General features: G+C 36.5%; 1 protein-coding gene across 1 annotated transcript in view; it reads right to left on the bottom strand.

The window, feature by feature from the left end:
• The window catches only part of ORC5 (origin recognition complex subunit 5), a 64,394-nt gene that overhangs the window by 37,652 nt on the left and 11,220 nt on the right, over positions 1-15,522 (bottom strand). The window contains exons 5-12 of the mRNA XM_062490817.1: positions 15,398-15,472; positions 13,047-13,158; positions 12,556-12,686; positions 10,837-10,885; positions 10,183-10,273; positions 7,984-8,036; positions 5,807-5,919; positions 2,378-2,425 (exon numbers count right to left, since the gene is read on the bottom strand). Coding sequence (XP_062346801.1) covers positions 2,378-2,425; positions 5,807-5,919; positions 7,984-8,036; positions 10,183-10,273; positions 10,837-10,885; positions 12,556-12,686; positions 13,047-13,158; positions 15,398-15,472 — 672 coding nt within the window. The remainder of the gene's footprint in view (positions 1-2,377; positions 2,426-5,806; positions 5,920-7,983; positions 8,037-10,182; positions 10,274-10,836; positions 10,886-12,555; positions 12,687-13,046; positions 13,159-15,397; positions 15,473-15,522) is intronic.

The raw sequence follows: 15,522 nt of genomic DNA, 5'->3' as shown, positions 1-15,522 counted from the left end.
TTACCTTTTTTGAAGTGTACATTGATTTATTCTTACTAGCAGAGCAGCCAAGATTAAAGACGATTTTCAAGGGAAAGTTTGTTTCAAAATGCTTCTGGGAAAGAACACCTCAAATATTCCATCAGCAGCTCTGTGGCACTAGTCATCAGTAAAACACAACCACTCATTTCTTCTACAAACCCAAAAGTTATTTTCAACACACGTTTTAACTTTTCATATCCAGGAGGTGTCCCCAAAGCTACCTCTTGGCTAACAAAGCAAGCAGTGTGAAAAATCATGGAAACACACAGCCAAGCCTTTAGCATGGCATCTTCGGTCAGAATGCAGATGTGGTGCAAGTCATGAACAGTACAATCACCTGCCCTTCTGCTTCTACACATGCCAGTGCACAAAGCACATTCTTTAGTGTGAACAAGCACACTAATTAAAACTAGTGTACCCCAAGCAGCTAGCAAACACAGTTAGCATGGAATCATCTCTGAAGCTCTGCTTAGTATATACAGTTACTTCAGAAATTTCTTGTTCTCTGTTTAGACAGAGGACTGTTTGAAACCTTCAAGTTATGCTGGAAATTAAAAAAAAATGCTTCCCTCTAGAAAAAGCAGAAGAATTCATTCTAAGAGAGTAACTTCTTTGAAGAATAACAGTGGTTTAGAAATTCCTTCAAACATAACATGATTAGGAATTAGAATTTTACAATCTACTGCAAGGAGATAAGGCAGAATGCTACACAGGACAGTATTTATAAAAATGCAAGGGATTCAATATCTCTCAAAAACGAAGATATCTTCTGGAGTCAGAAAACCTGGTCAAAATACTTTATAGCCACTAAATAAACTCTGTATGCCCTCTATCACCTTTTCACCAAGGCAATACATTCATTTTTCAAAATGACTTTTCCTCAGCTGCCACTATGTGTGCTCATGCTTTTTATCTGCAGTGCCAGTTTCATGTTCCCTCTGTTTAGCTTCTCCATCATCATCACTAAGCCTTCCACCATCCCACAACTGCAAGCTGTGTATTCACATTCCAAAATTTCACAAACAAGAATGAGAACTCCAAGAGTTCTTTGAAGAGCAAAAGCTTAAGCCAAACTCAATTATCTGCACAAAAAGAAGAAATTCCTTAACCATAACTGAATGAATTTTTAACCTTTATAGCATGGACTTGAAGACTGAATGATACCTCTTCATTTTTTTGTAATGCGGACAGCATTTTCAAACTTCTCTGGTTGCTCTATGAATGAAGCATGTTAGGCTGTAAGCTATAAATTCTGATACAAAACAAATCCTAGACTAAAGCTGAAGCAGATACACAAGATAAACTCATTTTCAATAAAAACACACCATCACATTTGATCTTCTGACAGACTGACACCTGAAAAAGTTTCACCTGCAAAACAGATTCACCAGGAAGATCTCTCGCTTGTCACTAAACTGGAGAAGCATCGTTCCAGGCCAAACATGCAAAGAAACCAAACAAATTCTGCTTGTATCAGCAACAGGGAAATTAATTGAATGGGAAGTCAGTTTCGTCCCCTCATTCACAAGATCACTTTTTCTAATTAAAAAAACCCCACAGTCTCTGGACTGACACAGTTAAGAAACACAAAACAGATTTTTAGTCTTGCTATACCTGAACTTTTAAGGAAGGATTTATTTTATCTAATGTCAGCTTCCTGCCAAGCAGGTACAGAGAGCCCAACCAGTTCCAAATACAGCCAGTAGAAATCTAATCAATACAATGTGTGGTGCAATTCATCTGCCTGAACACAGAACCTACTTTAGTATGAGCCAAATCACACCCTACACTCCACTGACTGCATTGGCTGACTCTGCATGGACTATAAACTGGTTTAGATGCAGGTACCCACCAGAGTCAGGTGAATCTGACCTGTAAATCAGTCTTTAGACAAGCTTCTCTGGGCAAAGGCATATTGACATAAACTATCACACAACCTAAGCAACTGAGTCTATTTATAACACTACATCCCTAACTGTTTAATTGTTTATCCCTATATTTCAGCTTCCCTCATTACAGAAAGCTTTCTATAAAAATTCTTTAAAGAATATAAAATTATTTTTGAGAAAAATGCTGATGCTTGGTGACTCCACTTATGTCCTTTAACTAGCTTTATTAAACACATTTTGCTGTACATAAAATGGCCTTAGGGGATAAATCTGTATTACAGTTTCAATGAAGTGTCAGTATCTCACAGAAATTTTTAGGATACAAAACAAGTGCATCAAAAATTGTTATTTCTGCAATTCTGCTCTTTCTACAGTAATCAATGACACAAAATGAAATACAAACCCACAAGTAAGGTGGATAGAAAATACTTGCTGTCAAGCTCAGCTTAGAAGGATAAAATACATACCTTCTCATGCTTCTTCATGAAGTTGGTCTTTCTAATTTTCCCATGATGCTGCAAACAACAGACAAGAGCAAAGGGAATTAAAACAGTCAATAAAGAATGTATACACTACAAATGGTAGCATGTTACTATAGATCTACTTCTTTACTACACTTCCAGTATTTGCCTTTGATGTTACACCAATCATTCTTACTCTAAGCCCTAAAATCACACTTTCCTAGCTTCTTGCTTCACCTTGTCCCAAGTGGTGCAAATCCAAAACACAACACGTTAATATTTTTTGGCGACGTGCCTAAGTTTTTGGGTTTTTTTTTTTCATCTACTCAGGAAATGATGAGGTAGTAAAAATTTGTTTGTAATATGACTTCATGCCACCATCTTCCTCACATCCTCAATCATCTAATAAAAAAGACAGATGATGGCTATCAAAAATTTTAAAATATATCCATGTATAAAATGCACCAGCATTTTCACCTTTTAATGACCCTATTTTAGAATTTGGATTGTACAAAAGTTGGCAGAATGACAACCAGGAATTTAATCAATACAATACAAAGGTAGTTCAAGGTTCTTGAGCTAAATGACAAAAGGAAGGAGGAGGGGAGGGTGAAGGTGTAGAAGTGGGTGTTGAAGAAACGAATGTAATTTAAAGCTGCAAAAAATTTAAAATTGTCTTAACAAAGGAAGGACTACTGAAAGACAATAGTCAAGTGCTTTCAGATCACAACTAAAAATGTGAGCGCAAGACAAGGGCAGAAAATAATACTACAAATTAATGGGTTAAAAAAAGAAGCAAAAAAACCCAAGAGAGACATGAAGGATGAGGTGAAAGTGGTAAAAAAAATAGTGAAGAGGTGTCATATATTTTAAACATAGTTAAGTGCTATTTCTCAAAATACCACCTTGTTTTTCCTTCTTCCACAGCCCTAAGAAATATACCTTTTTAATCTACCTTATAAGCATGCTCAAGGAATCAGAGAAAAAATAACCCAAATAAAGGAATTTCTTTTTCATTTATATGTTTAAAATCTTGTACTTAGTATTTGTGGCCCTCAATATTCAGCCATGTCAAAATTCTCTTAGTAAATGTGGCTTCTTACTGACTTCTGAAGAGCTAAATGGTAGATGGGGATTATAAGGTTCACTTCACATGATTTGTCTGATTTTAAAAATAGCTAATTCAGCTAATACATATAAAACATAATTAGAGACAGCAAAGTAATAGTTTTATCATGCCTCTGAAAAAATTACTGCAGTTATTGATAACCATGACCTTTCAGAGGGGAAAGTGACCAAGCCTGAGGTTACACAGCATGCTTTGGATGGATCACAACAACCTGAATTCATGCATTTTACAGGTTATGCTGGGATCTCCATATGGTGTATAGATGGCATCCTATTTCTGTTCAAACATAAAATTCAGTGCTAATTTTCAATTACCTTTTAATGTTGTTTTTTATAAAGACTTCGTATATACATATTCCTATTCTTTCTTATTTTAAAGGCTTTCTTCCAAACCAGCTTCACATTTTTCTCTCAATCTACTGCAAAGCTCTTGAATTTCCACATAACCAAGAGCAGTGGTGCCAATTATCACTTCCCTGCTCTGTCCAGGCTTTCCCAAACTGTGACTTTATTTTTAGCTGTAGTAGAGCCTAGCATCTACAGAGTAGTGCAGACGAGCAACTCAATGATCATCTTTTTGTTTGCATCCCTTTTGCCTCTTTTAGTCCTTGGTTAAATCAATCCAGTAGGAACTTTTCTGCAATCTATTCTGAATCTCATTACAGACCTGATAAAATTATATTCCATTCCTACTGTTCACGTAACTCATAAGAATACTCAGCTTGAAACTCAAAAGTGTTGGTTTTGTTGGACTTTGAGATGTAGCTATTTATGAAGTTCAGTTTTAAACCTGATGAAGAGCTAACTGATACCACATGACACGCAGGAAAAATGCTTTTGCTTCACCAGTTCTTGGAAAAAAATACCTGATAGCACTGATAGAAATAGCTTCCTGATCCCTGCTTCAAAAGCCTTAGAAATTCATGTTTCTTGTACAAAAGTTTAATATGGTTCATGTGCAAGAGTGAAAACTCCCCCAGAGACACCACAAAAGAGAAAGGAAAAAAACTGCACTGAAAAGGCTGTTCAGTGAACGCAGGGAAGATGTGGCACATTTTGGTGACATGCTCTACACACTTGACTCTTGCATGCTTTCCTGTTTCTGTGAAGAAACATTTCTTCAGCAAAGAAACCACTAGCAAAGAAAATGCTCCAGCCAAGGGCAAAGAACAAGGCTTGCCCAGAAAGAAAAGTTGCCTATCTACACTTACTACAAGTAAACACTCAAGAAAGGATTAAACAGAAGGGTGAAACACCTGCAGCTTTCAGGAAGATCATACCACAGTTTAAACTGAAAATGTACTAGCATTTCACCACAAGAAACTGCAGTAACCTCTCAAAATGTGTATCTATGATTTCTATTTTTAAGAGGGATTAATATTTTTACAAATTTGTCTTGCCCTCTTTTTCTTTAATTGCCTCCATCCATCCATCCATCCATCATCAATGCCACACATTTGTACACACATGCATATATCAATACATATTTTAATAGCTGGTAAAATGCATAGAAAGCCCAATTGTCTGATCGCTTTTCTGTCTTCCCACCTACATTTTGTCAAATAAAATGAGGCAATGAGGCAGGCTTGAGGAGCTTGAAGATCCCGGGTCAGGGAGAGACACACAACAACAACAACCAATGGTTGTTACCACAGCACTTGTCTGCAGTACGACCACAACTTAGCTCAGAGGAAAAAAAAGAAGAAAAAGAAATCCCATCAATATGTACATGGCAAGAACTTACAGAAAATGTCTGGCCCAGAAGTTGGTAGTATCAATTAATAAATTTGTCCTAAAACATGCATCACCACCATTTCAACACAACACATATCAGCTAATGCAACCACATCTCCTGCAAAAGCAACTGCTTGCATGCTTCTGTTTCAAAAACTTAGAACTCTATAAAAAAAAAAACTAACAGGGCACTAAGTCATTTTACCTCATGGAAGGCCAAGGCAGTTGTGGTTTGTACCTTACGCTGGAAATTTAAGGCTTACTAAGGACACTGTGGTCACTCCACTAAAATCTTTTCAAAACAAAACTCTATCAACTTAGAAAAGCAAAGCACAGTGCTCATGCTGTAACAGCTTTATGCATAATTTGACATGAAGACGAAGTTGGGTTTATTAGAGATTTAAATCACTCAGTGATCATTACCAATCACAGTATGTGATCTACAGAAAAGCAGCTCATCAAATCAAAGTGCACACGGAAACAGAGCTCAAAACAAATAGTTGAAGAGTTTCAAACCAGAAAATTCAGTATGCAGAAATCCAGTTAACAGCACTAAGAAATGAATTTTGTTACCTTAAGAAAGAATCTCTTATCTGTCCTAACTGGATTGTAGGAGGCAAGGTAAGCAGCTATTAGAAGAAATTTGGAGTAATAAGGAAGTTCCACATGGGCATGTGCAGAAAGTCCTATAAAACAAACAAACAGTCTATGAGTTAACCAAAACCCAGCCTGAACATTCAGGAACTCCAAATTAGACATCCCTACATTCATTTTCTTTTCCCTCTCTCCTGCTCTAGTGACCTAACTAAATGAGTATGACTTTCTCAGCCCCATTATCCCAGATACAAACTCAGGGAAGGGCAAAGGAGCACTGCACAAAGCTAAACAAAGCTAACATTCTGAAACCTTTTCAGACTCTCAGCAACCATACTTGAAGCAACAGAGATTCATAAATCATCCTGAAAAAAGACAGAAAGAATCCTAGGCTACTCTCATTTAAGGGAATTTTCCTGACAAAAAAGGCAGATGAAAGGATATATTTAAATACAATGGCAATTTTTTTTTTTGAAGATTCAACCTTTAGACTCTTCCAGACCACCAAATAGCTTGTCCAGGAAAAAGGCTGGCATGGTGAAGAATGCAGCAGTGCTGCACTCCTGATAAACAGTTGATCTGTGATCAGTGATTTTTAGCCACTGTTCTATTTCCTACAGAAAATGTTTTAAGATTTTTAAACTTCATCCAGTTGACTTTGCCTCCTTATATACATGTATGCCTCATTAAGATTAAGCATACATATTAAAACCCAAAAGAACTACAGTCTAGTGAATATTTGCTTCCCCCCTTTTTGAGGGGAACTCAAAGTACTTTTACTTTGTATTTTTTACCTTTACAGTCCCCTGCTCTTGTTTTACATGCTTCTGCACAAGAACAGGATCATCAAACCACCCTTCATCAGCTGGCTAATTACAGAAACCATTAAAGGGTCTCTCTCGTGCCCTCTTTGCTTACAGTTTTTTACTTCAAGAGTTTCTTCTGTGAAGCACCTGTACCCTTACCCTTTAATCCACAAATATCAGCAAATAAAGATCAAAGAATTAAACACATTTAAACGCTATGATTCAGGGTCCACAGTATAGGACAACTAGTAATGATTTCCTCTTATTTAAGCATAAAAGAACAGCAGTTTTAGTTTCATTTACAATTAAGAGATTCTCTTCTACTGCATGCCATTTATAAAATGCAAAAACCAAATAAACTCTTGCAGACAGACAATTTAGTTTAATACAAGAACATCTGTTTTTTCTCCATTCTTCTGTCAGCCAATATTGCATCACACACTGAACTATTTGATGATTTACACCTTTATTAGAATTTTATTTATTAGTTCTTTTTAAGTATGCTGTTATCATATGCTGTTTTAACACGACATTTTTTCCTACTACATATACCTATGAAAATGCATTTAAAATGAAGTCTCCCTTCATGGAGTTGTTAGGAGCAAAATATTTCATGATCATCTGGGACAGAGTTTAATAAGAATACTTTGAATCAAACTCCTTTGGTCAAAAATGCTGAAAATTCACCAATCATAAACCAAACATGAGAAACAGTCTGATGACTGCATTTTATCTCAAGGAATTATTTGTCATGACAAATAATATAAAAAAGTGTTCCCAAACTACAAACTGGTCAAAAGACCATGACCAACTGACATCACCAGGAAAATATTTAAGTATTCCTTCCTAAACTGTAAATGAAGGCTGACAAATACATTGAGATTTGACTTTCCAGCCTGTCTGAAGTAGAAAACCAACAAAGCTCTACTTATCCAAGGAAAGAAAAGAGAGAAGACTTGCAGTTCTGACATTTCTCTTTGCAAGAAATCTGGACCCAGGACAGGTGTTTTGTTTAAGAATGTGCTAGCTCAGTGCAATACACCATAACATTCTCTTCTCCCCACTTGGACAATTCTGCCAGCTGGCACACAGAGGTTTGCCCATCAGGGTTCAGGCCATTCCCCACCCATTCTGATGTAAGTACTGATGTAAAGAAGAGTGCTTTTACCTGCAAAGGATACTAGGAAAGGTTTTACTCTCAGTACATAGGATAGGGGAAAAATATTTGCTTGTAGAACACCTTCTCAAAAAACCATGATTACCTAAATTGCAACTGAATGCTAACAGGTACCCTTGTCTGAAAAGCCCATTTCACATTACAAGCCCCTACACAGTTACTATGTTTGATACCTTTCAACTGCCCAGGCTCTCCACCATCATGCTGCAAACGCTCCCACTGTGAGCTGAAAGACAAATAATGCAAATACATAAAGAAGTAGTATTTGATAGCCTTTTAGAGAAAGCTATCTGCCTGGTATATTCTAATTTTGTGACACTGGCTGGGATACAGTTAATGAGAGAATAATTAAAAATACAAGGTCTTATTATCTCACACATACATTTTAATAAACTGCAGACTCTGTATTTGATTAAAAAAGCAATAAATAATGCTAGATAAAAGATCTTGTTGTAAAATACCTACTTCTTCCTTCTTCATGAGTAAGCAAATATCCACAATGTTCCACGTTTCAAGAATAATGCAGAATTGCATAAAAAGTAAAAATACTGATAGTTTTGATTCTTTTTAATCTGCTTAATAACTGCTTACGTTTGTGAGAAGAATACTATAATTATTTCATAATGTAATCTTCAAGTCAATGGAAGTCATCAAGATGGATTATTCTGTCAATGAAAAATGCCCCCATGTTTCATGTTTTCCTAAACAATAGTAAAAAAATTCACTTTAAAACTTCCCTTCAGGAATGACATTGCTAGCAATTTCATATTTTGGATCCTTTTGTATGATCCACATCCATAAGGGGATTATAAAAAGATAGGTTTGTTGAAAGAATTGTTTTGGCTTGTTTTTTTAAGTTCCTCATGAGCAATATTTATCAGCCATAGGTCATAAAACTTATAAAAACAGTGTAATGGGAGCTCAGGTAATACTTAAATTACAATGAATGACAAAACAACTCATCAATGAGTTAAGGCTTTATCCAATGTCTATTTTACAGAAATAAAGGTTCATTTTCCTTTCAGTTCAGGTAGCACAAAAGCTGATAGTAAAGTTCTACCGCTATAAATTACATGGTCAAGAAAAAAAAACCAGACTGATCATAGTTCTATGGCCAGAAAAACTGATATAGTGACTTTAATTCCTCAAGCATTTTCTGGTACACAGAAGTAAATCCTAGAACTGCTAAGACAGAAAGATGGTATTTTCTAACAAAAATCAAATCAAACTCAAAGTTATAATCAAAGAAAAGTGTAGAGGGAAATTACTTATTTGGAAACAATTCACAAGCTGTTTTGTATCATAATCTTTTATTACAACCAAATTAGAGTAGGCAATTACACAATATAAAAAGTCAGGAAGAGCCCAGGTAGACTGTGTAACCAAGATCAATATTGAATATAAATAAATATTTGAGCCAAAACAAAAAATGCTGCATTGTACAGTGAAGTCTAGCTTGTACAAAGCAAAATCAATTCTCTTTCTGGAGGAATGATCACATGTCTACAACATTATCAAAGACTTCTACTACACAGTCAGGTTATGACCAGAATATTCTATAGCCTCAGTGACATGCAAAGGAAAGAAATCAGTATGTTTTTGCCAAGATAAAGAAACTAAGCAACACTGAATGATGTCTCTTTGCATAGTGTAACATCAGAATCACTCATCTTAAAGGCAGAGAGAACATTAAACCTAAGCCAATTATTACCACTGTGAATGAACAACACCATTCTTTTTTCTAGCACTCTGGCAGCTTACAAAATAAACAAGGAATCTAAGACAGTACCAAGAAAAATAGCCATTAACAGGGCACCAGATTTTTATGCTGTCAAAAATGGCAATTCCATATAAGAAAAAATTTGCTCTTAGAAAAGAAAATAAGGGATCAGAAAGCACAGTCAGGAAACAGACCTAGCTCTATCAAACAAAGCTAAAAGACACAGATATTCAAAATCTGTGACGTCCCAGGAATTTTGAGGCTTGCACACATCCTTGGTACAGCGACTATCGGGCGAGCTAACAAACACAGCAGAGTGTTTTAAGCTGTGTCTGTGTATTCTGGTGATGGATTCCCATGCTTGGTAGTTTCATACATTACAGAAAATGGATCTAGCATCAGTGAAAAAGAGAACAAGACCTGCTGCCACTGCTTTACCTACTGAATCTATTATATGCTACAAATACCATTTTGTTTAAATTTCCTCATGAGATGTGTTATTTCTAACAGTGCATGGCAAGTAAGAAATGCACATTAAAGAAAAAAGGATTACATCTAGCAAAAAAGAAACACTAGCCATGAAACATGGAGAGGAAGGTTGTTAAAAACAGCTACCTCAACAAAACAAACAAGCTTATGTCCTCCAAATTACCTGGATATTTCCCGGAGATAAACAGTCTGCATTGCCTTCTTCAAATGAGGTTCAATATTTTTCCAGAGTTTGCGGGTGTCGCGTTCATTTGCTGCAGCAAGCCAGAATCAAGTCTGTTAAACATTTAACTCGTACAACACCAAAACTCATCCCTGAAACCCAACAGTCACAGGCATGACACAGTCTAATGCCCTGAACCTGACAGGCTGCTTTAGGCTGATGCACCATCACCATCCATCCAGCAAGCACATGCTGCCACACAAGGCTGTTTCTCCGTGACTGCTCTGAGATAATCTGCGTCAGTCTGACAGAACCTCTCCTCTTGCTTTCCTTCCTCTCTTAGCCTTGACAAAGAAATAACTTATCCCGTTACTTTGTCAAAGTCCTGATGGTTGAGTGAGGACAAAGATTTACAAAAGGCAGGAAAATTTTCAGGGTATTTCCATCTTTGTTTCCTACAACACCACCACCAAATACCATGTGCTGCTTCTGCTGTAAGTGCTACTGACTGGGTGAAACTGGAGTAAGCAATGCTGGTATGACCTGAGATACCACTGTGCCACCACAGCACAGGAATCAGAGCAAAATCTTCACCAAAACCCACTGAACAGCACCTGCTCTCTCATACACCCTCTCAAATTAAAGGCAGCTTACCTTCCCCTCTGACCACTGGTTCACAGTATTTAGCAAAATTGAGCGCTGCCTACAGAAAGCAAAAATTAGAATGTGTTAAAGTACTATTTGATTCAGCTACACACTACAACTAGCTGGGTAATCTATTCCTTTGCAAAGCCAACAAATCCTTTTTTTAGTCACTAATTATGCCATTTGCTTACAAACATTATACTGTCAAACATGGCAACATTTCTGTACCACAGAATACAAACACAAGTTACATAACACAGGTTACATGACTTTGAGCTCAGCTAGATCTGTTTATTGTACTTGGGGGTTGCATGTTTTTTAGCTAACATAACAATTTATCATTATAAATGCAATAAAATGTTTTCATAGACTTTTATTACTCCCTGTATTTTCAGGTAAAATTTTCCATTCCAAGAGAAGTTCAGCACACTTAAACACAAGCAGAAATTTTTTTTATTTATTAAAAAACTGTTTTTTTTAAAATATGCTATCATATTCCATATGCTCATAAAAACGAGCTCCTTTTGTCTAAAGAGTAGGATTTTTGACACTATAATCTAGACTTTCTTCCTCAGATTTCATTCTCTTTTTGTCCTACTTGCACTTGAATAAATCTCTGTGCTCATATACAAAACTCAAATATAACTTCCATATATAAATCTAATAAAATTCCAGCATGTACTATTAATAATCACACGTAACAGCATACACATTTAGAGTCTGTATTAGACACTAAGGTGTTCAGAAGCCTGCATTCAGTTGTATGTGTCTGTCACTATCTTCAATGGAAAACACCTGTCAACCACAGGAAGAATTTAGGGTCCAATCACGTAAGTATTTTTGTAGTGCTGCACAAGCAAACAGTGCATCTAAAGCTAATGAAATTCTCATAAGCAGAGCCACTCAAGTACACATCTACAACAACTGTGACCCTGGCTTCTATTTCTGTCTCCAGCAATCTCATGCACATATAAAACCTGTATGGTTAACAGATAACTCCAGCTGAAACTTCGTAGAGTGCTTCTGAGGGAAACACACACAGAACATTCAGATGCTCAAGCACTGATTTGTTCACTGATCATACCAAACCTGTACAATTTCCTTGTACACAGTATAGTTAATTAAATAATAATTGGGTTAAGCTTAATATTAAGCTTAATAATCGTTACAATTGTTTGTAATGATTATTAAGCTTATGTAAATGTCACCATCAAGTAACTCAATTTTCTTCTGTTAAGTTTGTTTAGTATTACATTACATGGTTAAAACTCCTTTATCCAAACACTTTCAAATTTATTATCAGAAAACTACACAACATTGGAAGCCCTTTACAGCCACAAAATCAACTGCAACCTTTATTATGGGCTTTTAAAGCAACTACATTTTAAGCTAACACTTTCTTGGGAGGGAAAATCTGCACTAGATATAAGGAAGACTTCTTAATATGGAGGTGGTGAGACACTGAAATAGGCTGCCAGAGAAGCTGTGGATGCCCCATCCCTGGCTGAGTTGAAGGCCAGGCTGGATGGGGCTTTGAGCAACCTGGTCTGAAGGAGGGTGTCCCTGCCCATGGCAGGGGAGCTGGAACTAGACCTTTAAGGTCCCTTCCAACCCAAACCATTCTATAATCTGATTTTCCCTTTGTCCATATTCAACAATAAATCTAGACTTTCACTTGGAAAAAGACATCCCAAAACAAAACAGCATCTCTAAGGAAGATCATCTCACCAGATGTCGAAGTTCTTTCAGATCCCTACAGACCATGTAGAAGACACCAAGCAAAATATTGATATATGCAGCATAGAAATCTGCAGAATATTCTGGGGGATGATTCTGAGACAAGATCTTCTGCAGATGCCCTGTTTAAACAAAAGTAAATGTTGCTGTTCTCAAGCCAACTTAATAAATCAACCACATTTGTGGAAAAACAAACAATAACTTATCACTAAAAAAAATCCCCAACAATATCCACCAAAACCTACACTCATTGGAAGAATCAGAAAATGCAATGAAATCAACACATTACTTTGAAATGTTCTGGCAAGTAGAAAAACACAAGACCTCTACAGGTTATGTGAATACAGACTTGTACATTCCAGTAGCTATTACATATTCTGGTTTCTGTAAAAGGCACACTGATAAACCTGGAAAAAAACTTTTGAATGTCCCTTGACGAAGTGTTATACAATCCCTGAAAAGCAGTTAAAAAATTAGTTTACCTATGCTGTAATCTGGAAAATACATGGTGAATGGCTCAAAGCACCCCGTGTTTGGACGGAACAGTTCCCACACTATTTCACTGAGCAGAACGACTGTCACGTTTCTGTCAGTCTGCACAGGGAAGAAAAAAGACTGAATGAGAGAGTGACAGGCAGAGAAATAACAAAAAATCCAGAGCATGTTAGAGCATCAACAAGAAAAATTATTATTGTGACTTTTCTGTTTCCAAAAATCATTAAATTTACAGTTTATTACTATGCTAGTAATTTGCATTAAAGCTTCAGCTGGCCTAATCAAGCAGCTCATACATTTGCAAATCTTCATAATTATAAGACATTTCTCTCCAACCCCTGCCATTTCACTGACATGTGAGTTTTGTGGGGTGATAGACAATACCAAATAGATTCCACCCCAAAATTAAGAGAATGTTTTACTTTAGTAATTAAACACAGACTCTCAGAGCAAACAGAATAAGTTAAAAAGAAATCTCAGTGCCTCTGGAACCAAGCTACCTTGTACTTTATTTTAAAGGCCATCTGGTCTTTAAAAACAAACACACACACATCCCAAACCAAAAATGTAGTATTACCTGTTTACTCTCCCAACTGTTCTACTAGTTAACAACAATGGGGCTGTTCATAATAATACATTTTGCAACCAAGTTTTTATTGGCAAAATACCTGCTTCAGATTGGATGTTTTGATCAATAGGTAACAAAGTGCTTCATATTAAAAACAATATTGTTTTATTTTGGTCACCCTTCAAAATGCTAGCTTAATATGAAGCTACTTAATATGAAGCTACTTAATATGAAGCTAAAACTATTGGGGAAGATGTTCTCCCTCCTCGCAAGGTTCTTGAAAAATATTCTGCCTAACAAAAGATGCTTTTAAATATGGTTCTTCAAGAAAGACATTTGAAAACTATTAAGGAACCTCAATAAAACAAAAGGAAGGATCCTGATTGAATTGACAGTGCTGTGAATGACTTGAAAGATGTTTAAATGATATTCCCTTCCCTGAAATGTAGTGAAAATCTTTTTTTCCCTTCCAACAAGAAATTATCTCTCTGCATTTCTTTCAGTTGGTTTCCTCTCCCAGACTTCCTAATGTTTCAGCTGACAGAAGTACTAAGATATGTTCAGTTCACTTCCTGACTGATCATCCAGTATGAAGAACTTCAGTTCTTGCAACCACAATCCTCAGAGAAATCAAGCACCCATGACCTATTCTTCACCTGCCAGTCCCATTATATCCTTCACTACTACTAGTGGTTTCTGATCTCCTTTCACTCCAGGAAAGGAAGAAATGCAAAAGATTTGCTCCTACAACATTACGACACTGGCTGCACAACTGTTTTAGAATTAGAAAGCCTCAGTCCAGAATCCAGAATTTAAGGAACTGGAATGTCAGCAATCAATCCAACAGACTTGTTTGGAGGTTAGTTTTGAATCTGGGAGTGCTCCTCTGGCATATGTAGGTCTTAGTCTACAGGGTTTTGATCCCTGAACAGCAATTATGTTATAACAGCAAGTCTGCCTCCCTTCCCTGCAGAACAGGTTGTTTCTGCTTCAGGAGCAGCCTAGTCCAGAACATCGGCAGAACAGACAAAAAGAGACAGAAAATGCACCAGCTGTCAGGATTAAGAACACAGCTGTGAATCAGTCTTTATTCAGTAGAGAAATCAATGTGACCAGAAGATTAAGAACATCACACAAAAGCTTTGAGATAACAACTGTAATTTCAGCTATTTACATGTTCAGACATTTCAAAGTACCAGCAACTTCTGGTTTTCTCTTCAGTTTCTTTTCAAGGAATGCAACATTTTTGTTTATTTCAAGGCAAAAGCTCTGATGCTTCAGAAGTGAGAAAGGGAAGCACACTGCATTTTACTCCAATCAGAAACTTACTGCAGCACAGTTCCAGGAGAAGTGTGAGAAAACTCTCTAGCAAGTCAAAGCACATTCACAGCTGCTCAGCTGTGCAGCTCCAGCCAAATCAAACAGCTGGTAGTCTCCTGAAAATCTTATTTTTAAAAAGACAAATATTCTAGAAAAGACAGCTATATATCTGACACAAGCCTCCAAAGAATCTACAACACATCAGATAATGTAAATAAGAGAACATTAAAAAAAAAAAATAAAGAGCCTAATAAAAATCTCACAATGTTTAAATTCTAGTTTGGTGTCTAGCTTTGACCACTGTTTTGGGGGGGGTGAGTCTTAATTTTGCAACTTTTCTCATCTAAAGAATCACTTATCTTTATCTGTGAGCCTGGATGCACAGGTACCACATACTCACTTACTTTCAACAGGCAGGACATATACAATAACTTCTTTCCAGACACTTACCAACTCCTGAAGCCTAAGAAATGCTGGCAGGATGTTTGCTTCCATTTCCCTCAGCTGTTCTGCTCTATCCAGAACCTTTTAACAAAACAATGGTATTATATAGACAAAGTCAACTCCCACTCTCA

Source organism: Cinclus cinclus, chromosome 4 (assembly GCF_963662255.1).
Source record: "Cinclus cinclus chromosome 4, bCinCin1.1, whole genome shotgun sequence".
Lineage (NCBI taxonomy): Eukaryota > Metazoa > Chordata > Aves > Passeriformes > Cinclidae > Cinclus > Cinclus cinclus.
Note: the sequence above shows the minus strand (reverse complement) of the source record. Positions and strands in the feature narration are given on the sequence as shown.